This window comes from Xenopus laevis, chromosome 4L (genome assembly GCF_017654675.1).
Source record: "Xenopus laevis strain J_2021 chromosome 4L, Xenopus_laevis_v10.1, whole genome shotgun sequence".
Lineage (NCBI taxonomy): Eukaryota > Metazoa > Chordata > Amphibia > Anura > Pipidae > Xenopus > Xenopus laevis.
The window spans coordinates 60,957,718-60,982,984 of record NC_054377.1 but is presented as its reverse complement, the minus strand read 5'-3'; the positions used below and the strand labels follow the sequence as shown (position 1 = coordinate 60,982,984).

The 25,267-nt window shown below is 38.1% G+C and overlaps 1 protein-coding gene across 1 annotated transcript; it reads right to left on the bottom strand.

Moving 5' to 3' along the window:
• Positions 1-935: 935 nt before the first annotated feature.
• Positions 936-24,985, bottom strand: ca7.L (carbonic anhydrase VII L homeolog). The gene is made up of 7 exons (XM_018258001.2): positions 24,808-24,985; positions 17,741-17,938; positions 15,428-15,546; positions 12,559-12,654; positions 12,141-12,203; positions 7,477-7,632; positions 936-2,538 (listed from the first exon to the last, which is right to left on the bottom strand). Exons 1-7 carry the CDS (start codon positions 24,845-24,847, stop codon positions 2,410-2,412), a joined length of 801 nt encoding a protein of 266 aa, XP_018113490.1. The 5' UTR covers positions 24,848-24,985; the 3' UTR covers positions 936-2,409.
• Between the last annotated feature and the right edge of the window lie 282 nt (positions 24,986-25,267).

Genomic DNA, 25,267 nt, shown 5'->3' with positions numbered 1-25,267 from the left:
TGAAAGGCAGAAATGTACCATTTTTTGCACATATATTGCATTGCCACAGGTCTCTGCACTCTATTTCAGAACACTGAGAACTGTGGGTATCCTACTTGCGTAACTATAGAGTAAGCAGACCCCGCAATCGCAGGGGGGCCCCGGACTATGAGGTCTGCTTCCTCTATAGCTAATAGAAAACCCCTCCTTCCCAGCTGCTCTCTTACCTGCGGTCGAGGAAGGGGGACTCAAGTCTGGGCGGAAGTGGGTGGAGTTGGGGTGGGAAATGGGAGGGGCGGGGGCATGACAGGAAGTTGGGGATCGGAGGGCACTGGGCCCCTCTGAAGATTTTTTTTCCCGGCGCACTCTAGTTACACCACTAGGCTATCCCCTTGAATAGAGCTTTGTCTGCATTAGTCAGTGCTCTATCCAAGAGAGGTGGGCCATATATGTCCCCCACCACACACAGGCGCAGGCCGCAACTGGGACCTGTCTGTACACCTTGCCTTATGCCCAAATCTTGGACTGAAAAATCCTAAAGGATTCCAAGTAATTCAATATTTTTCCAATGTAATAAATGTTTCTTGATGGGATCAATGCATTCATCCACTTCAGTACCTGTGTGAATTCATTAGAATAGGTCTAGCTAAGCGGTTAAACATCATTCTGTTCTTTCTGGAGATAACAGCATTATCACCTGCCTCAATTCTAACTCCCTGATGCATACTGCATGCATATCGCATGTGGGATTTGTACAATTAATCAGCACTGGGCAGGATTTCAGACAGATTGTAGACACATCTAATCATCATAAACAAACTCCTTCCCTTTGAAAAAAATATGGCATTGGCAAAGTGTCTTTGACTTATAAATTGTACAAATGCTTGTGGGTGGACCTTCAGCTAACACAGCAGTATGACACTTTGTATTTCAACTGCTAGTAAAGCAATACTTAATTATTTCACTAGTTTATTAAAATGCATATTGTTTTCAGAAAAATAGACAAATGCTTTCTCCAATGTAACCTTGCATTTCTGAGAAAAGTTCAGGTTGATTTGTTAGCTTAAATTAATATATATATATATATATATGTGTGTGACAAACAAATAATTCAAAATCAACATGTATTTACAAATATACCTTCACCCATTAATTTAGTGATGACATCCAGAAATAATTATTTTCAATCATTATAAGGCAGTAAAAAGTTGCTGGAATGTTTAAAGTCAAAGGCGCAAAGTGTTAATTCCCTAAGAAGATATAAATGATTGTCCTACAAAATGAATTAGGTTAACTAAAGCCCGGACCAACACTTGTATATTGCAAGAATGTGCTTATTAAATTAAATCAGCAGTAACTGATGTGAATGATGTATAATCTCTGTAAAGTTTGCTGAATTTGTCAGCGCAATTTAAACAGGGCTATTTAAAATAAAGAATAATAAAATGACAATATATTTTTTCTTTTGTTTGCTATTTGCAGTGTATCAGCTGTTATCACCACTCTCTGTAGCTATTCTAAAGTACAGTGGAACCTCAGTTTTACATTCCCTGATTTTAAGTTTTCCCTCATTTTACACTGTTGTTTTGTGGCCCCACCTATATATTACGCATAATACATTTCCCTGATTTTACATTTTCCTGGAATTTACATCATTTATTTCTGGTCCCCTGAAAAACGTAAAATGGGGTTTCCACTGTAGTTTCTTTCAATACTCTAATAACAACTGTTTGTTTGTGTTGCTCTATATTGCCTCTATACTTGGCAGTACATTGGTTAAACAGGTTGCTGCACAGTGCCTACAGGCAGGTATAATATTTTGGGTTCCTAGTATGCCTTCATATGGGCTGACACTGATTTGAAATGAGAACTTATTCTACCTATGGTAGTTGTAATCAAAATACAAGTACTTGTGTTAAATACTGATGTGTTTGTAGGCACAGACTTGGATATGCAGACACAGCAGTGTTTACGTATGGTAATTCCAGTAGAAATTTGCAGAAATTTTTTATGAAAATGGCACATTCTTGCAGTTAACTTAAGTTTTCTTTCCTGGGTTTAATACCCCCTTAATTTCAGTTAATTGATAATTAGTTGAACAGTAATTTGAATTCATATTTAATCCCAAATCTTTTAAGCAAAGGTTTAGTGAACCCATCCATTTCTAAAAGACTAGTGGGCAGGTTTCAATGATACAATAGGATGCATGAGTACACAGTCTTGGGCTGAGCTAGCCCTCATGTCCTTATTCAGCAGGTGCTGTACTTTGTAGTCTTTGAAAAATGAACATCTCCCCCCTTCCTCATATTTTAAAGGTGCCAGCTGCCCTATAAAACAGGGCACCCCTGATCCATGCAGGCAGTGAATTTGGTCTTTGCTGGTGTGGAAGCTCTGTGATTGTGAATATTGTTGGTTGTATATTCTTTATTGTTAGCATTTGAAAGATGCTTGGACCTTCCTTCCGTTAAGTGGCTGGGGTGGGCGGAAATTGTTCACCATATGAACACGTTGGTCTTCTTCTTCCCCAGAAAACAGCACTGTTTTCCTAAATTTCTCCATCTGCAAATAATGAGATCAGAAGAAGAAGTCAGAAATATGTATGCCAGAACACAAAGTATTTGCAACAGTTCATCTAATGTCTAATCAAACTTTCACAAAAAATATTATGTTTTCACAGGATGCTCAAATAGTGTTGTGCTGATTGAGATAGCCTTTTTAAAAAGAGTCAAATCCTACCAACTGCACCTAAGTCCAGTATGAACGATTCCCATTGTATTCTTCATAATAAACAATCTCTTACCTGGTGGTGTATTAAACAGAGCTATCACAAATAATATAGCTTATGACAAATAACATAGTCAAGAGTGTATAGCAGTAATTATTAAACTTTTTAAGGTCCAAACTTAGGTCAGAGCCCACCTTAGCATGTGAAATGGGTTCACATATAGGAAAATATTGGTGTATCAGTTATTCAGCCTTAGTTCCAAGGATATTTTAAATAGCAAATACACATTAACCCCTAATCTCACCCTAACCTGGCTTTCATGTATATCATGGGGACCAAATGGCCATTTTCCTGAATGGCCTTCAGACTGAGGCTACCCTGTCACTGCTCCAACTGTAACAAACTTCACAGTTTGGGAACCACTGGTGTATAGTAATTGCAGGTATACTACAGGAAAAGGTCAACTATATTTAGTGCAGTTTTCATGCCCCATGATCATTATGCTGTAGGAGATTTTGGACATCACTAATTTCCTGTATAGATCTCAGTTCTAAGTCAAATTTGCATTCCCAAATCAATTAGTTAAATATGCAAACACAACTTTCCATTTGTCCATTTCTTTCAATTCTTTCTGCCTTTGTTGTAAGTTCGACTGATGCAAAAATAGATTACACATTACATTATACAATGTGCTGACCTGTCACTTTACTTTATACTTAGGCAATGTGATGACCTGTTTGGAATTTGAAAACAGAATACATTTTAAAAGGCTTTCTTGCAGCTTAAAGGTGCTCATATATGTATAGGCACGTCAGTAGAATGTTTGACCCATGTACAAAATGTTATTAGGGCCCCTATAGTTATCAATAATAAAGGTGCTAAGTGTTATGGAGATGTGTAGATTAGCGCAAATTCACTTAGGAGGCCCCGTCAGGCAAAAGTTTACTTATTTGCCAACCTGGCCAAATGAGTATATACATATATATATATATATATATATATATATATATATATATATATATATATATATATATATATGTATAAAGCCATTGGTTGCCGGCACTCACCTCTGCCATTCGATCATTTCGCCGGGTTCAATATAAAGTCCAAAAATAAAAGAAAGCACTCACGGCATAAAGGTTGTTAGAAGTCCTTTACTGAATCATATAAACATCTACGCGTTTCGGTACCTCAAGGGAGGTACAACAGGGATGTTAAATGGTTGAGTTTGTTGAAGTGCAATAAACTAAGCTGGTTTACTGGAGTTTCACTGCTGTTGGAGGATATACTATATATGTCTTCAGAAAGCCTGTTTTTCTTCAATAAAACCTCTGTCTAAAGAATAATGGGCACAGATCTTTAACCATAGCTAGTGGTAGTGATGGTAAAGGAATAAGAGCTAATAATCTGTTGTTGTGTAACACTTTTCCTTGCTTAAATTGCTAATGTATAATCCTTATAAACTGGGAAGTTCTGAAAAATCATATATTATCTCCACTTATATTATCAGAAAGTTCATAAAGATAATGAGAGAAGGAAGTACCATGGGTAAAAAATCAGCAAAAATAGATAAAAACACACCCTAGTGAAACTGTCCACATGCAGAGATTTCTTAACCGGTTCAGTTTAGTTCCCTCTCCATTCTCCATGGGTATCCTCAATAAAGCTCATCAACTTCAGGTGTTATCCCTAAAGCTGACCAATGACCCAGTTTGCTGTGTGTATCATCTCACTGGCCACCCGGTACTTGTACGGCCAATGCTTCTGCTGAGAGGTTATTCCATCACACAACATGAGCTACCCATCATTTTGATCCTACAGTAGTCTGCACCTTGAGTCATGTAAATCAGTCCTGATCTAAGAATTATTCTGTTTCACTTTGTATTCATCTGGGGTTCATCAGCATAATAAAAAACTCATTCTTCACTTCATGTATTTTTTACAGCTATGGTGCCCCCTTACGTTTAGAAGGCTTGAGCGCGTGGTATATCACATCTTAAACCTCACTATATGGAAAAAGTTGAACAACCTTTATAAAGTAAACAGATGCAAGAATCCAGCAAATCTCATTATTATGATTAACTAGCTCAGAGCTGTTCAACTCATTCCATGTAAAAGAGGAAAGGAAAATAATATCAGATAGAAAACTGATTGGCCTTAAAGGTAAAGAAACATTTATGGGTAACATTTCCCAAGTCCATAGGCCTTAAAATTACCTTGTAGGGCCACACCTAGCCGGCTAACCTCCAACTGGACAACATTGTTCTATAGAATCTGTTATTACTTATGGCTAACATGACAGTATGCCAGCCAAACAGAAACAGGAGGATTCTATTTGTACTCCTGAAAGCCATGGAAAGTATTGCATATAATAGGACCATGTAAGCAATCATTGTTTCTTGCTTTTTTCGGTTACAAGGTTTATATTTCAATCTCATGTTAAATACAGTAAGGTTTAGCTATGTAAATCTATAGCATTTACGCATAAAAGAATCTAAAATCCCACATTATTGAATAGGAATTGTAGAACAATGAAGGGATATGTGTTATTTTTCTAACATCTGAAAAGAAAGCCATGCTTGGACATGCCTTACAGTTTGAGTCTAGCAATCAGAAAAACTATAGCTAAAAATAGATGTTTCTTTATAAAAGAGTATAGTGTAACATACACAGATATATTATGTTCCTGAACCTTATATAACCTCAGGGTACTTGAAACTCATTGTATTTCTTTATTCTATTTAACAAGGATGTTTTTGTTCTGTATTGCTAATTTTAGGAGCTCATAAGGAAAACTGTTTGGCCTTAAATGTAAGGGGAAAAGGTTAGGTACTGTACATTTATACATAACATATCCCAAGTCAATGAGACGTATGCTCTATTGAGGTCCTATATTTATCAGGTACATTATGTACAAGGTTTTTTCCATCCACTAAGCACAAAGCTATGAGGGAGGAACACACACCCTAAGGAACCAGTATTCTATCTAGGTAATGGCAGAGTTGTCAAGAAAATAAAAACTGTTAGTGAAATCCAATTATTTTAATTACATTTCAATAAGATTATTACCAGTGGTCAATGTTTTTTTTTTCCCATTTTGCTAATTAGTTGTTCATCCTTTTAGGATTTCAGGAACTTATTCAGGATTTAATTGATTGACTGTGGCCTATACAGTAAATTACTTCAGGTTCAAAGTTCAGAGTTCTGGTTCTTTATCATCTAGGTCAGTTGAGCAAAATATCTTCTAGCCTGAACCATCGCCAAATGTATGCAACACACAAATCATTTGTTTCACCACACTCACTACTATTATGAACAGAAAACAGACTAATGATACATTTTATTGAATTATTCCTGCATTAGAAAGATGTCAATTCTCATTTATTTACAGGTCATGTTCTAGTGAAGCTGACAGGACTTTGAAGATGAAAAGTAAAAAGACACTAATATTTTTCAATAGTTTAGGTATCTCCCTGCTACCCACTTCAAGAAAAGGAAACTGTACAAAGACTGTACTGAGAGTTTGAAGCCCTCTTGGTTTTTTTCTTTCCGGAGAAGTCAGTGAGTCTTCTGACATTAGCTCAGTGTAAAGAAGTATCAGGATAATGGCACATAGGATGTGTCGCTAGTGCTAAATCAATGCCAGCACACACAACTAAATATTGAAATCGATTGGAATCATCGCCAGTAAAACAGTTTGATCATGTAATTGCCTGAGGAGGCTTTTGCACAAGGACACTGTTTCCAGTTGACTTCAAAACAAAGGTATTTTCAAGTACAGCTATGGGACATATTCTCCAGAATGCTTGGGACCTGGCATTTTACAGATAATGGATCTTTCTGAAATTTTAATCTTCATAACTTAAATGTAATAGAAAATCATGTAAACATTACATAAACCCAAATAGGCTGGTGTTGCTTCCCATAAGGATTATTTATATCTTTGTTTGGATCAAGTATAAGGTACTGTTTTATTATTACAGAAAAAAAGGAAATCATTTTTAAAAATTTGGATTATTTGGATAAAATGGAGTCTATGGGAGACAGCCTTTCTGTAATTGAGAGCTTTCTGGATAACGAGTATTTGAATAACACATCCCATACCTGTACTTTCTCCCCTGTGTTGGAGATAAGTTAAAATGGGTGAAAGATCATGTATGCCTTTACACTAAAAAAAAGTTCTAGACAACCTGGTTGGACATCACACACGTGTGATGAGGGGGGCCGGGTTGGAAAATGCCATACATGGGGGGACAAGGACCCAGACTAAGGGTAGATGACAGAAGAGGTACGTGCCTAGTGCCCCTCCAATGTTGTGCATAACCCTAGTTCCGGTCCTGTTCTTACATTCACTGCACTACTGTTAGGACTATTCTAAGTTATGAGAAAGTTTAGAGGGTGTATAAGGTATAATAACTTGGCACACAGGGTGAATGTTGGCTTGAAAACAGTGGTGTGTAATTCCTCCTCTGTTTTTTTCTCAGCTTGCATAGAAAAGCTAATGTGAGCTATTAGCCGTAGAAATGGTAGAGATTTACCCACAGAGTAGGTTGTAAAAGCATGAGTAGACACCACCTCCAGAGCACACTGGGCTCCAATACACCAGAAACACAGTTGGGCATTCAGAAGACGAGCTGATGCTTGTTATATATACAAATGTTACTGTCCCCTAAGGTACTGAGAAAATAAGCTTTGTTCTTCCACCCCAAAGTGTTTATGCACAAAATATGATTATGCAAACCTTGGTAGATTTCTTAAATTGTCTTGATTACCTGTTTTTCAGACACCTTTATTGGTTCTTTCAGGACAACCCATGTCACACTTTCATTCAGTGGGGGAGTTGTAAGAGATCCAGGGTAGGTCCAGTATTCAAAGCTTGAAGGCAGCAGACACTTTGGATTAAAGTCATCAAACTGTGTTTTGGTTCCCTGTAACATAATTGCAAAGACAAAAATTAACAAAAAAGATACATATACTCCACGCTATAATTACACATTACAATATGTAATTAGTAGTAGGTCATAATTTGCTAACCAAGTGAAATAAAACAAAACATTGTTTGTAAATAGCCCATGTAATGCTTATTTGTTTATTGTTATTTTGTGGCAATGTTCTTGGTTTTATTTTTTAGGGGTGTCCCAAAAAATATTTTTGAAATTCATTTAAATGAATAGATCTTATGTCTCAAGATTTTCTGTAACTTAAGTAAGTTAGAGGAGATGATATGTTATACTGAGTCAATGCATTTCCTAAAATGCCAAGAAACTATATATATAACTATATAGCTGGGTGGCATATATAGTGCCACCCAGCTGCACCTCCTTTGCTTTTTGTGGATTCTAAGTCTAGGCCAGACGAGTCAGATCTCAGCCTGTGTTTCTCCACAAATGCTGGGGTTAGCAGCCAACTGCATGTTATGCTTGTTATAGCAAGTAAGATTTTCTCAAGGCTAGGGTCAGACAAGTTGGATCTATGGATTTTGGTGATGATACTGAAGATTTTGCATCTCGCACTGAGATCCCCCACGTCCTCCTGGAGGTAATGTTTCTGGGTGCAGGCACAATGGACAAAAAGACAATAGCGGAGGAATGGAGGAGCGGAGGCTGAGATCCAACAAGTAAACCTTACTTCATATGGTGCATGCAAAGCACTAACAGTACAACATTGAATACTATGTGGTTGGCTTGTAACCCCAGCTTTTGCCATGCAAACCCCAAGTACTTGTAGATTAGATTGAATTATGCCCCAGGAAGAATCTTGTTTCGATCACAGCAATACAGCAAGTTCCAGGTTGGCCTTCCAGGGACACACCTTAGACTGATTTATGCTAGCCTAGTTTATACGTTAGTTTAGGGCAGAATTATGAGTTGTTTAGTAGGTGTGTGGGGAATATTACTGAGCCAGGTGCTCTTACACTGGCTTGTTGGTATATGGAAGAGACAGAGAACAGCACGTTACTGAGAAATGCTTTAGGGCAATTTACGAAGCTTTCATGCTGTATCTAGCTTGACCCCCAAAGGTTGACCCCCAAAGGAGAAGTGACATCCGAATTACACTCAACTACCTGACGTTTGTCTAATCCTGCATGGCAGAAGAAAATTAAAATTATATAAATGGCTGTAGGTAATTTGTCAAAGTTTCTACCAGTGACCAAAGTCTCAAAAAGGAGTCTATACTATATGACTCCCCAGTTCACTATCCTTCCATTTGCAAATGTAATTGCTATAAAAAGCAGTATTTGTCTGTCCATTTTTTTAATACTCTGCACTGCTGTCTCTCACTCTTGAGATAATGTAGCAGAGAGCAACTGGAGTCTTGGTTGGCTTGGTTAGCTTTTATTATATTATGCAATGAAAGGGTGATCTTTCCCTTTTAATTGTGGTGAGCACATGAGAATATTTGTTTCAATGGGTGGTTAATAGGTACACACAAAACACAATGCTGAATACTACATGAACTTCGAAAGCTGGGATCATATATAAAGACTGCAACCCAATAGGTGAAATCGGAGACTATGCAACAAAACCAACTGAGGATCTCATGTACTACTTTTGACAATTCAGTCACGCTTCTGAATACTGAATTCCCAAAGGGCAACGTCTACATTCTCTACTGCTTACATTATGCACCCTACTTGGCAATGTTGGACAATGGTTTTGTGACTAAATGAAATTTATCAAAAACAAACATCCTTTGTATTCTTATTGCAACCCCCTTCCCACCCAGAGTAAATACTGTACATACGGTTTACTTTGGGTACAATTGTTCCACTTTCCTATTTTAGACTTCTGTATCTTAATCATGATCAACTTCTCACACCATGGAGTGAATTCAATAAGGACCCAGCCAAAGCAAATTTATGCAATTCATTCTAAAACGGTCTAACTCTAACACCAACAGGAATTTTGAAAATGAAAATCATATCCACTTGTACACCCAGAGTGGAAATTAACTAATCAACAAATGCAAGTAATGATCTTCTGTTCTGATCATGTAGATTTTTTTTAGATCAATAACTGAGCAACATGGAGGTTCAAAAAAGCACCAGCAAAGGTAATTGTCCTATTGGAAAATCAGAAGTCCAGCCATTGAAAGAAAACATAAATATTTTGTATTTAAATTCACAACACCCAATTCCCAAGCAATATTTTTATATCTGAATTATGGTAATTACCCAGAACAGGCAGCTGATGGAATTTTGTGTACAGTTTAGGGCTGCCATCTACTGAACACAATCTACTTTTCAGGAACAACCAACTTATCAACATATATCATGTTTATGAAGGTTTTCATTCATCCAAGTCATGATATATCTAGTAGCAGGGTCAGACTGAGGGGCCCCGGGGCCCATCAGGGCTGCTGTCCTAGGGCCTCCCTCCAGCCCTCCCTGCTGACACCATGCCGGCACGCAGCGCAGCATCTGTCTGCAACGCGGTTCTGTGGATCTGGGCCGGAGGGGCCCACAAGAGCCAGAAGCCCACCAGGTTTCTACAAGGTATCCTGCCGGCCAGTCTGACCCTGTCTAGTAGAAGTAAATCTAGATCAACTGGACTTACTGATTAATCATTGAAGACGTTTTCACTACTCATCTGAGCAGCTTCACTGAAGAAGCTGCTCAGACGTGTAGTGAAACATCTTCAATGATTAATCAGCAAGTTCAGTTGTTCTAGATTTACTTCAACTAGATATATATCTACATGTTTAGTTCTGCTTCTATTCTTTGAGGGTCAAACAGCATACATGATAGAAGCAAAGGCCACAAATGCAGTATACTGAGATGATATGCATACATATATGAAATCATTTCCATCTCCACGTTTAAAGTGAGTACATTGTAAATTCTGTGTTGTATGGATAGAACAAGTGCAATCCATGATCCAGTATTTGCTTAGATCCTACAAAAAGCACACTTTACCAAAAGTAGACCTTCACTGGTAGTATAATTTGTTTTAGACAAGGTACTGCTGCATTGCTGTTAACAGTCAAATACAAGGCAGTCATTAAAACCTGTTACATTACAGCTGTGAAAAATGACAGTTTGGTCAGGTGTGTATGTCATATACCTGCTATATTTGTCTCATGCCTTGTTAAATCATTATTAACATTATTATGCACAGCAATACTTGGGTTTCGGGCAGGTATTATACAGACCAACTGTGGCAATAGAAGTAAAAAAGTAAAAATTGGTTCCTGAATAACCTTTGCCTATATGTTTTATAAAACTTTTACAGAACAAAAAGTGCACCATGCTTTTTTACTTTTGGTGTATCAATAATAATGCTGTATAGACCATTGAGTTTTTAAAGGTTTCTGTGCATAAATACTTGTTTTAAATGATTAGCAGATCACACAATGTCAGTATGAACAGAACAAACAATGGAAGCAAGTATAATGCTAATATGTCCTATATACTAAGGTTTATTTAGGAGTGGTTTATGGGAGTACCTCCTTAGAGTTGCAAATAATATGGGGTAATGTGATAACAGGGGCAAATATTTGGTGGTAAATAATTTTAGCTTTTAAACATCAAATCAGTCAATGTCACATTGTTTTTGTTTGATATGTTTGTAACAATTACAGGTCAGTTGTTTTGAAAGCAAGCATCTTATTAGGTGATATGATTACAAGTTTTTGTGTTACATTTGCACCTTTTATTACACTTTAAATGGCCAGGGGCTCACACATAGTTATGCATCTACACCTGTTATTTTTGCCACTTTATAACCATGTGGCTATTTCTTTATTCTTAAACATGGTTGTTAATCTTTATGGAGAACTAAACCCCCCATTGTGATAAGTCCCCATTGGCCCCCCTCCACTGCCCCCCTCCCTGCCTCCCCCCTGCACAGTCTCACCCCTGAATTCTTTCCCTTCTAGAAATAGTGACTGCACATGCAGAGTGAGTGCAGCAGAGCTCCCGGGCGCATCTTCTTCTCTTCGGTAATCTTCGTGAAGTGAGCAGCATATGCAGCAACTGCATGAGCAGTTGGAGTAACAATCTGGTTGCTACAACTGCGCATGTGCCAAAAGAGACGGAAATTGCCAAAGGGGAGAAAGAAGACACTAAGAGTATTGAAGAGAAGAAGATGGCGTCCGTGAGCTCTGCTGCGGTCACTCTGCATGTGCAGTCGCTATTTCTAATAATAAAACAGAACCTTGTACTTGAGCCAAATTAAGATTTAATTAATCCTTATGGGAATAAAAACCAGCCTATTGGGTTTATTTAATATTTACTTGATTCTCTAGTAGACTTAAGGTATGAAGATCCAAACTACGGAAAGATCCGTTATACGGGAAACCCCAGTTCCCAAGCATCCTGAATAACACGTCCCATACCTGTATTCACTCCTCTTACATGTATAATGTAATTGTATTCACTGCCCATCTATCTGTAGATGTAGATCTGTGAGACATACCTTATAAATATGAGACATACCTTAAATCTCACCATGTACAAGGCGTCTGTAAGTCTGTTGAGGCCTGGGTGTTGTCCACCAGTCTGAAAACAAATAATGTGTGGTTTTAAATTGATTATAAAAATGGGGTAGGAGCTAATAATCATATCCTCATTGTCCAGTTGATAAAATGATGGATATATTATTATCATAAAGAAATATTTTACCGCGGCTGCTTCCATTTATGGGTATGACATCCAATTTGAAGTTGGTCCAAATAAGTTTTCAATTCAACAAAAAAGCTAGGAAAAATTACCTCATTGATTTTCTGTCCTAAAATATCACAGTAAAGAACTGATTCCATTTTAAAGGCTTTTATAGCAGCAATCACTATGTATTATATCCGACACGTTGCAGTAAGACTTGGTTCTGTTTTCACCAACAGCATCTAATACTCACTTCCAGAAAAACACCAATTACCACCAAACCATCTGGAGCTGCAGCTGCTTCTCCAAAAGAGGAATATGCTCTAGCGTTCCAGTGCACCAAGTGAAGCTGCAAAGAAGAATTTTATGAAAAAAGACATTATTGGATAGTTTTGTAATCACAGAGCTGAATATAATCTCTAAAATACTTATTGTATGCATTTAATTGCTGTATTGTACATGAGTTTAAAAATGTCAACCCAACATAAAAATAAAATTGTTATTCTTTTTCCCAATCCTAGACTATGAATGTGTCAAACAATTAATATACATTTGAGTCCATTCCTGAATATACCTGAAATTATACCGACAGTATTAGGGATCTCCCATCACAGCACATATCTCCTTGGCTGAGAAACATATTTATATTAATCAAATCAAACATATTTATATGTCTAGTGACCGAGAAAGAAGGTGGTCTGTACTCCCTACTGCTTTCAACAAAAAAGTATGTTCTCTTCCAACTGCCTCCATAGGCTCGGGTCACATGTAGCAGCTCTTGGCCTGTGGAGAAACACAGGCGTAAAACGTGCTCCTCCGCTGCTGCTTTGCTGCCACTTAAATAAATTGCCTCTGCACAGGTGCAGGCAAATGTGACACACAATGCTACATGTGGCCCTAGCCATATGCTTATGGCACAGTGAAATTTCTCACCAAAAAAACTTTTAGTCCAAAGGGGTGGGGTAGGCAAAAAGGGGGCCCAGATGCAAATCCTGCAACCCTTGTTAAACCACTGCCAATAAATTACCTTAAAATGCAAGAGCCTTAAATAAATTGCATTTTGCATTGCATTAGACCAGGGGTCAGCAACCTTTACTATCAAAAGAGCCATTTTGCCCGCTCTTCCACTAAAGAAAAATAGTCTGGAGCCGCAAAACATAACACACCGCTTATAAACTTTTAAAGGTTTTAATCTTTTTTTTAACTCTTACAACAACAGAATACAACAAACAAAAATGCAGTGTGCATGTGTAGGCCTACATTGAAATAAATTAAACACTGAATAGCCCTATTTAATGCAAGTGTTCTCATCTGTTTAATGTGACTTCTGTTTCTGAAGCTCCATGCTGATTTTCCCTATGTTGGGGCTGTAAGATGTGACTTTGATCTTCACACATGAGTGTAGGCTCTCATTTCTTAAGTGGGAGTGATATTTGGATTTTCTGAAGTTCATGTTCGAGAAAACTTGCTTGCATATGTTAAGCCAAAGATGGACAGGACTCCAAATGCATATTTTTTCATGTTCATATACATGTCGGGAATGGCACTCCATATTTTAAAAACAAGTTTTTCAGGTTTGGGGAGGTTTTCAATATTATTCCACTTGTGCTCTTTAGCGAGAGTTCCCCTTCTGTTGAGTGATTTCTTCGAGATCTGCTGTCAGGCTTTTGAACTTGGACAACTGTAACCATAAGTCTTTATCCGCTATGTCGGCCAGTTCAATTTCAAGATTGGGCTTACTCATCCTTGTGAATGAGATATGTTCAGCAGGGATGGGTCGATGTTATGTCTTGAGTGTGTGCGACCCCCTGTCACTCCTGGGATGACTATACAACCCTCGCACTTGCTGGCGGCTTCCTGAGTGTGCTACTGTGGTAAGCTAACCGTTATCTTACAGCAGTCACACACTCAAGAAGCCGCTAGCAGGTGTCAGGGCTTTATAGATGACAAAGCCATAAGACAGCAAAGCCGCAAGACCGAGCCGCAGGAAGGAGGATAAAGAGCCGCATGAGGCTCCAGAGCCGCGGGTTGCAGACCCCTGCATTAGACTTATTCATTTATCTTTTATCTTAATGCCACTCATTACTGCACCAGATGTCACAAACTATTTCCATGCAGCTAAACACATGGTCATCTGACATAGCTTTCAGTTGTTAAAATAGAGAAAAAGATAGAGGCATTCTTAAATTTTAATAAGAGTAACATGGTGGCACCCCTAGCCACCCTACTACATATAATGGGATCATGCTGAAAGGGGTTGTCCTTCCAAACACTTTTTCAGTTCAGTTGTTTTCAGATTGTTCTCCAGAAATTAAGACTTTTTTCCATATTTATTTTTTACTGTTCTTCCAAAATCAGAGTTTAAGGTTCCTATCACTGGTGTTTCAGTCTGGCAGTTTAGATATTCAGATGCAAAATCTGAACTGTTACAATTTTGCAGCATTTTCCAGCAGAATTTCTGGAGTATTAGCAACTATTGTATAAATTCTAACAGCTGCCTTTAATGAAACTCAGGGATTCAGCAGGGACAAAGATAACTACATGTATCAATTTAGAACAGTTTAGAGAGTCAATGACCTCCCCCGGGCAGCTTTGGAAAGGTGAAAATTAGACTTAAGGAGGCCATATACGTAACAATTACAATCTTTCTTGGAAAAGATCTTTCCAAGAAAGATAGTTTGTTTCAATACACACGTGTAGAGCTGAATCGTCAGATATACAGGTAGAAACAATAGAATTACCTGTATCTGACGATTAAGCACTAACAATGGCCGATGTTTGGGTTCCTTCAAAGGCACCCGATCAAAATTTTCTGTCCAATCCAATCGACGAGTCGACCGTTATCCAAGTCTTCTGCCGATATCGGTCGGCTCATTTCCCACCATAAACGCATATATCATACATAAATTTGTTTCGTACAATATTATCTGTGCGTCTATGGCCACCTTTACACTTCACTATTACAAAAACGGTCACACACAGAAAATAGAAAGTAATTAGAAAAAGTCTTTATTTCTGGTGAACTGAAACCAACAAGAACTGAAAAAAAGTGTTGGAAGGTGAACAACCCCTTAATGGAAAATCTGATATTATAAAAGGGAAAAACCTGAATAAAATCTTACCTCAGAGGGATAAGATATCCCATCCACAGTATGTTCTGACCCAGTGTTGCGCTGGGTTCCCCAGTGAAAGTGAAATTGCTTCAGTCTGTATGACCCCTCTAGTGGGCCACCGCTTATCACTGCAAAAGTGGAGCATGAAAGGTATTTTGTGTCAGCCAGTCTGGTGAGTCACTGAAAAGAATGATGAATGCCTCCAGATGGAAGTACATGGTGTGATTTGTAAGGATATAGCAGATTCTATCTCATTTGGTTTTTTTTCTTTTGGTATTTCTGAAGCGTAAAAACTATGACAATGACACAAGTACAAGGCATTGAGGATAGACAAAATGTTATGCTGTACAAAGGCATCTATCTGTTCTAAAAAATATTATGTTTAAATTAAGGAGCAGATAAAGATCTATTCTCTCTAATTGCCACTGGGAAATGCTTTGCAAAATATTTATGGCTTATTAAAATGCCAAGCAGATGGAATCCTGGGAAGGAAGCCCAGTCTTGTTCCTAATATTTCCATCTTCAGGAAAATATACTTCAGGTTAAATATATAGGTTAAAACTCACCAAGTTCTTTTTAAAGCAGAGCCAGGGCAGTGCTGATTTCACTCATTTTTGGTCTCACTGGTGTAGTGCAGGGCTTTCCAAATAGGATGTATCATAAACAGCCAAGGAAGGAAGAGGAAGTGGCAAGTCCACCACCCAATATATTTTTACAAATTGGTTTAATGCTTTTCACTAAATACACAGTATTGCCACAATTCTATCTTAACAACAAACATGAAGAACACATGGCAAACAGAGCTACTGCACTGCACAAAAGGACACATTACATAGCATATATAGTAGATAAACTGGACATCCATTTCATGCACCATTAGACATATAATGCAGGGTATAGTCCTTATAGTCTTACACAGATAACCCCAGCAGGGAAACTCTAAATGTACTTTTTATCCATTCAAAAATGTACTTATAATTTCTAAGCCATTAATTTGCGTATACAGCTGTACAAAAGGCCAGTCGGTTTTGTTGGATAATTATATTTAATCAACTGGCTTATTTCTATGCAAATCCCTATTTGAGACAAGGGCAGCATAGAATGTAGCTTCATTATCCCTGTAAATCACAGCAGCCCCTTTTATGTACTGAAACAAAGCAAATTATAGTGTCTCATTCAATTTGTTCTCTACACTTGTCACCTTTTCAATCATTCTATTCAGCACAACAATCCACCTACTCAGCAAATATTTGGTCTCGGCTACAGTCTGATTCTAATCTGAACTGGTGAATCATCTTCTGAGCATTAATAAATTATTTAGTACTTTGTAGTTACTAGAGGTTGGATATGCAAGCACACAGATATCAGAGATAAAAACTTTTAAGAAATTTCAGAGTCTACAAAATAAGTTACAAATATGTGTTTCAGAAAAATGAACATTTTGAAAAAATTTTTTTAATGAAATCCACAATTAGATGTTTTGCACCCAAACAGTCAGAGGGTAACTGATGTCAGCTCCATAAGGACAAATGGGGATATGAGCATTGGAATAAATGTGCAGAATTATGTAACTCCTTGTAACAAGGAAAATTATCGCCCCAAAACAAACATAACTTTTTGGGTTCTGGCCCACCTCTGTGGTCACATATTTGGTAGGCTGCCCTAAGCTCCTAACTAGGGTACAAATATATGAGGTTGTATGTATAGATGTGGTTGTAATAGTTGCTTTCCTAGGGTTCCATTCATATCATAGACATTCATACAGTATCTATATATAAGCATTAACTTCAAATTTAGGAATCAAAGATTTAAAGCCTGTTTTGTGAGTCTTGTAAAAAAAATTTACTTATTCTACAAATATATTATTTAATCCTTTCTGTCTTCCAGCTTTTAATGTTTCAATATTATTGTGGACATCAAAAATGTGCTGGGGAGAATGATGGCGCAAAAATAAGCAATTTCGATTAATACAGTTATGGGATACAATATCCAGAAAACTCCAAATTATGGGAAGACCATTTCCAATAGAAGACCATTTCCATTTTAATCAAATAATTCACTTTTTTTTTTTTTTTTAAGATTAATTAAGATATAATTAATCCTTACTGGAGGCAAAATAATCATATTGGGTTTATTTAATTTTTAAATGATTTTTTTTGTTAACAGACTTAAGGTATGGCGATCCAAATTATAGAACGATCCCTAATCCTGAAAACCCCAGGTCTTGAGCATTCTGGATAACAGGTCCCATACCTGTGCGATATTAGTGTGGAAGCACATGGGGCTTGCCAAAAATGATATTTTGCAGTTTGTGGATATTACCTGTCTTGTCATCATTGTCATCAAACTCCACCATAATAGAATGCCCGTTGTTTGATAGGTTAATGGATGTGCACTGATCGTAGGCAAAAACTAAAGGTTTTAGACCAGGGTTAAACACAGCTTGATTGGAGACTATGTCAATGGGAGATTGTCGGTTCCCCTCAGCAATGGGGAAGTAACGGTGCCATTCGGATGGACCTGCGGACGAGAAACATAGAACCAATTGCTTCATTTAGTTTTTAAAACTGGTATGAGTAAGGGGAAGTTTTATACTCAGATTCATATTAACCATAGTCCTTTAAAATTGCAGCATTTTATTTTGATATAATTCATTGGCACATAATATTAGAAACTTTTAAAGAAAATAAGAAAGGTGCAAAGTTTGCCCAGATTTAGAAACTCATTGCAACCAGTCAAGTATTGCTTTCAAATAGTGGAACAGAAAATGATACCTGCTGATTTGAATTGTTGCTACAGGTGACTAGACCAGTAGTAAATTTTTAACCTTTTTAAAGTATTCTGTTGTTTTTTGTCCCAGATATGAAACTCCTTATACAGCCCTCTACCCTGCATGTTAGGAAATGCAAGTACAGCACTATGAATCAATGATAACTGGCTTGCACAGGCAGCAAATAACTCCAGGCTCAGATTTATTTCCATTCAAGAACACAAAAGGTGACCTGTCATACTCTGCACAAATGCTCTAAGAGAAACACATTAACAATAAAGCTCTGCATACAGTAAACAGAGAGTAATTAGTCAGATAACATGATTTTACTAGCAAAGATGCAAAAACAAATATTGTGCCCTTTAGTATTTTGGTCTTAGATTTTCACCTGGGAACAGGGGTTGCTCAACTATGATTCTCAGCCTTAAGTTGGCCATACATTATAAGGTCCGTTTTTTTGCCAAGGTCGCCAAATAAGCAAATCTTATACCAATATAGTCACCTTGAGGAGGAAAATATTCGACTGATCCAATCGCTTAGCCCTTGGGCCAACGACATTATAGACAAATAGCAGGGGACCTTTTTACCCATAAAGAGGATCACCGTACCAGAGGCCACCCCTTTAGACTAGAAGAAAAGAACTTTCATTTGAAGCAACGTAGGGGGTTCTTCACAGTCAGGACAGTGAGGTTGTGGAATGCACTGCCGGGTGATGTTGTGATGGCTGATTCAGTTAATGCCTTTAAGAGTGGCTTGGATGATTTCTTGGATATACATAATATCAAAGGCTATTGTGATACTAAATTCTATAGTTAGTATAGATATGGGTATATATAATTTATGTGAAAATAGAGAGGGGTGTGTGTGTGGATGCTGGGTTTTCATTTGGAGGGATTGAACTTCATGGACTTTGTCTTTTTTCAACCCAATTTAACTATGTAACCACATTAATGAGTTAATGCAGACCTCAGTCTGACGGGAAAATCAAGCCTGCACAATTAACTTCTGCCCAGTTTTTGATTAAGGTTCATGTGGATGGGCCTGTTGAATGGCCCTGTGCATGAGCAGATAAGCTGCTGAATCAGTCTGAAGGGCCCAAATCAGCAGCTTAAATCTGCCTACATATGGCCACCTTAGGCCAATGTCAGATGGTTATTTACTCTGCTAGTCTGCTAGTCTATCTGATAGCTGCCGCCACTGATTACAAGTGCAAACTGTCTCTCTCTGCCTTGAAGAAAGCCCTTATTTAACATTTGCTTTTTGCAGGCAGTAAGAACAGTGCTCTACTCTCAAAATGGGAAAGGCAAAGACATGCCAAGGGTGTCATCCACGTGACAACCATATATTATGCATGGAGCAGGCACTGTCTGAGTGACATACATTAACAGGATTAACTCTTTGCGCTCCTATCTGAAGCATGCACAGAAGTGTGTGTGTGTTGGGGGGTGCTTCTTTTTATCACATAGTTAAGGCTTTCGGGTCTGTATTCATGTAGATTATCTTCCTGTGTAAGAACTAAAAGCATTGTATTCTACAGAGTTTATCTGTTATTTGTAACCTGTACCTTTTCTCTTTTTTCAGTTGGAGTGGCTGCCCCGTGGCTACATAGCAGCTCATTTATAGCAACTGTAGTAGCGTTTCTGAAGCAACTTTTTACCAGTTTAGGGCAACAGTACATTATATTTTAATAACTTTAAAACAGGTGTTGCTTAAGTGCTAAGTACAGCACGAAACATGTAATGCCAAGCTGTGTTTCAATATAAATACTTTTTGATTTCACAAGCCTGGTTTATAGTGTTCCCTGTGGAGTGCCTTCTATACCTATACATGGCATTAAGGCATGGGTGTGTTGGGGCAACAAGCATGTAGACATTCTGACATTCCACAGTAGAATCAAATGAACTTTGGTAAAAAAAAATGCCTCCATTACCTTTAAAATGATTACCAATCCCCACATATTTTTGAAATAAAAGCATATGTGCAGTGAAATCTATATGTACATTGTTTCTAAATGTCAATTGTTGCCTTTTTACAGCTGCTTAGGAGACTGTTACAGTGAAGCCTGCTGGAAGTCAGATTGTAAGTAATTTATTCCACATTGTAGTTAATGAATTTTAAAGCCACATGCTGGCATTTGCTTTGATGGGATTAAAAAGCACACAGTCGATAATATTTCCATTTCAAATTGCAGAAAGTTCACTGCCGTTAAAACATATTCCGCTGGGGCATTATTTTCAGAATCTTTGTACCCATTTGTTTCATATAAGAAAAAAAAATTAAGTCCTACAGGGATATCTTTTAATCCCTTTGATGTGACTCAGAGAGAAGAGGCATGTAAATGGCACTTTCTGACCCACATAGCAAGTCTTTAGCATACAGTATCTTCCATTTAGAATATTTAACGGTGATAAGTCACAATTCCCTCACAGTATTGTTTTCTGTGCAGCCCACATCTGCTGCAGAACCAGCGGGGATGCAGTTTTAGAATAAAGCTAGCAAAGTAACTAGGCAAGTAGTTCTGCAGCAGCTCTGTGATACCTGTGGATGCATTCCTTAATCTTATGTTATGTATATGAATAATAACAATGTGTCCACTTATGGTCCCCCATTAAAGGTGTTTCTCCTTGGCTGGGTGTACTTCTTAAGCATCTATTCGTTTTTTAATAAACTAGCCTATTCTAGTGTTCTTTATCAGGTGTATGCTTTCCATTATATTCCTGAAAATGTGTGAAACAGTTCCCTTATTTACTTTGCAAATTGCCTTCATTAATTTTTAATACACATTAATTGTGTACATGCAACTTTAGACAGAAGAGCATAATGAAGTTATCCAGCACGTTGCACACCATTACACCACTAGAAACTAAGAAGAGTCAAATTGGGTGACATTCCAGTAGCAATTTACCTTTACAAAGGTAAATTGCCAAAGCTGTGCAAAATTGCTTTGTATAGAGGCCCAAGCAAGTATAAGCCCAAAGATCTCTTATTCTCAGTGAAAATAGTAAAAAGTTTCCATCTCATCATGGCTTGTTATCCATACCACGACTATAAAAATGTCACCTACTTGTTTTCATAAATTGCAAGATCACATATGACACCCTGAATGTAATATACAACAGCCGGTCATACACATAACTACACAGCTTGTGTGGTGAGGTTGCTAACCCAGTAGACCTTTGCCCAATTTGACCACCTACACGAATCCAATCGGGTTAATCCAATCATCTGGACACTGGATCAATGGCTAGTCATAACTGGAATTTATGCTGGCCTTTGAGAAAGTACTGTATCAAGGAGTCAATGTGATCCTCACCCAAAGGGATTTGTAACCCTGACAGATATCTGTACACTGCATCAGCTTACAAACAATTTCAACACAGGGTTATTTCTCTATGATCAGATAATCTAGCAAAGAAGCAAAGTGGGCATCCTGGTTATACACAGTGATGTCTAAAATGCACTGACCTGATCATATAAAAAGTGAGAGCACTGATGCCCCTGGGTGGAGAGTGGCATCAGTATTGGGGAAATACATTTTGACAGAGCGACTGATCTGGTTTTTGTAGTTAGTTTAATCCCATCATGCAAAAACAACCCAAAGTGGCAAATGAGCTAGAGCTATTTGCCCAACTTTTGTCCCAATTTAGTTATATACTACAATGAGGAAAGCAGCATTTCTTCATATCACATCATGACAAATGGTATTTAATAATCTGCTAAAGCTTTTCCTCCATATGTAAAAATAATATCAGAGATCATGCCTTTCCCAGAGTCATTTATTTGCATTGTCAGTCGCCAATTCTGGGCACAGACACAATTGCACTTTTGTGCCACGTGTCTCAGTCACAGGTGGAATTGGTATCAGTTTCAAATAAAAATCAAGAACAATTGAAAGTTCTAAAAGTGAATCAATTGTCTTATTTTATTGGAAATAAGCCGTGCTTATATCTCCATGCATCACATGCCCGTTTAATGCCCGTTTCCATAACTACAGCACTATACGTGCCCATGCTTGGGACCCTCTGTCATATTACTTAGAAGCTAGAACTGCTGCTTTGGATACAGTAGTGCAGATTATTGACTTTGGTCATGCAGAGTTGTATGAAACATTTGCCATGCACTCCCAGCACCTCACAGTTAATCCTAGTTATTGTAATCTGTTGTGGAACGTTAGGGAATAATGATATTCCATAGCATATTGCCTCAATATATGCTTAAAGGAACAGTAACACCAACAAAATAAAAATGTTTTAAAGTAATGAAAATATCATGTACTGTTGCCCTGCACTGGTAAAACTGACCTGTTTGCTTCAGAAACACTACTATAGTTCATATAAACAAGCTGCTGTGTAGCAATGGTGAAAATTGAAAAAAGGCTATATGGCACAGGTTAAATAGTGGATAACAGATAACATCATTATGTTTTACTGAGCTTATCTGCTGTGTAACCTGAGCCTGTTCTCCTTTGAATGGCTGCCCCCCTGGCTACACAGCAGCTTATTTATATAAACAATAGTAGTGTTTCTGAAGCAAACACAACAGTTTTACCAGTACAGGGCAACAATGCATTATATTTGTATTACTTTAAAACACTTTCATTTTTTGATGTTAATGTTCCTTTAAAATGCCACCGAAGTTGATCATATGGTGTTGCCATATACAAGTATGGGACTTGTTATCCAGAATGCTAGGGACCTGGGGTTTTCCTGATAAGGGCTCTTTCAGTCCTTTGGATCTCCATACCTCATGTCTACTTGAAAATCTTTTTAACATAAATTAAACCCAATCGGATTGTTTCCTACCAATAAGGATTAATTCTATTTCAGTTGGGATCAAGTACACGGTACTGTTTTATTATTACAGGAAATCACTTTTAAAAATGTTAATTATTTGATTAAAATGGAGTCTATGGAAGACGGCCTTCCTGTAATTCAGAGGGTTTCTGGATAACAGCTTTCCGGATAACGGATCCCATATGTGTATATACATAATGTATAAATAGTACATTGAAATGTATAGAGGGGCAAAAAGTCACTATTGCACAGTATTTCATAGACACATTATTTTCTTAACTTCTACAAAGCACAATGGGGCACATTTACTAAAGGGTGAAGTGACTAAAGCTGGCGATGATTCGCCAGCGTGACGTCATTTAGGTACTTCGCCAATTAACTAATGGGCGCAGGCATCACTTCGCTAGCGCAGGAGATAGTCGCTAGCGTTGCATTTGCACTCTAATGCCAGGCAAGTATTTGCTCTGTCCAAATGACAGAACTCCGCAAATTCACTAAGATGCGGATTTTACTGAACGTTACCTCTTTCGCTGGACTTGCCTTTGCCAGCTCAGACCGCGGGCGAAGTGCAATGGAGTGGATAGGACTTCCTCAATTTTTAATGGAAACATTTTCTAAGTCCCAAAAAACGCTGGCGTCTTCTCCTTTTTTAAGAGTGATAGCCTGTAAAAGTGCTTAAAAATGTTTTTTGGGTAACCGGGTTCCCCCATACATTTTCTAACATATGGAACATAAATTATACAGTGGGCTCATGTGTAGGGCATTATAACAACTCTATTTTATTTATTAAGGTTCCCTGGACTTGTGTAATGTAATGTATTTTCTGCAACATATACGTCCATTAAACATTATAATTTCCCACCGTATGCAAATTAGCCAGAGCGAAGACATTTAATGAAGTTGCGCTAGGCATAATTGAACGCTAGCCCATCTTGATTGCCGACGTAACGCGACAATTCGCCAGTGTTCAGCTCCCTGGACGCCACTTCACATTTTAGTAAATCAGTGTTGTCTGAGCGAATTTTCACCTGGCGAAGTGTAGTGATGGGTGCGAAGCCATCGCAGGCGAATTTTCGCAGGTTAGTAGATTTCCCCCATTGTACCACAGCAGGTGTAATAGCAAATACAACTTCACCCCTACCTGTATCTCCCACACAACAACTTGCTCTGGGTATAATTACTTATACGTCTCCCAGTACATAAAAGGCTCAGAATAATAGAAGTATACAAATCCCCTTCATTACGGCACTCGTCAGTTTAGTGACTCATCCTGAATCAGTGGTCACAAGGAATTTTCCAGAAAGAATGTACAGTCAGAATATATATATATATGGGTTAGTGTATGCACCATTCTGCTTGTGTAGATGTACAGCTCCTGCCTAGCATATGCCAATATATTCTATATTTAAAACAACACTTAACAATTTCACATCAGTTAAAACCTGAGGCACAAAGTAATTCAACAGATACATACAGCGAATGAATGCATGCCTTGTGTGTGTTTGCAGGTAGATACATATGCTTTTATGCATAGCTTATATATATATATATATAATGATACCAGTGTCATCATTTACACCACGACATATTTATAACACTTTCTCCCTATTACATGTATTTCTATGGTATGCTCCCCTGTCAGCATTCTCCCACACTTATGTGACAGGGCAAACTATTTTGTTGCAGGAGGGGTAACGGTGCAATATAAGCCCCCAGCCCAGAAGGAGTTAAGAGAGAGAGAGAAGCAAGTTAAGCGCTGCAGTGCAGGCTGGCTAGTTAGCTGCTAATGCACAGAGGAATGTGTCAGGAAATAATATGAGAATTACCGTCTTCCTCCCCGTATCCCCAGCAGTGTTGGCCAGTCATTGTCACAGTCCCTCACACAGGCTGCTGCCCTCCCGCCTCTCTGGAGTCAGTGCTGGCAGCCAGCAGGCTCACACACAATATGCCAGGGATGTGGAGTACCTGCCGCTGCTCTACAGAAAGCCTTGCTACAGTACCTGAGATCAGCCTCTTAAAGTGACAGCAGGGCGAGGGAGGGGGCAGCTCAGCTGATCACAGGATGGACACAAGCTCTGCCCACAGAAAGGAATTCGGGTTTCACTCATTTCTCCTCCCACGGTGGGGTTTAAGCAAACAGTAAAGCACACAGCTCCTATCAGGGATCTACTAATCTACACACAATTGACTCACTATTGTATTTTTATGAGGTTCCCAAAGAGTTGTGTGTGGAAAAGGCAAATACCTCAGGTTGTTCTTTATCAGGACTTCGAATGCAACCCTGAA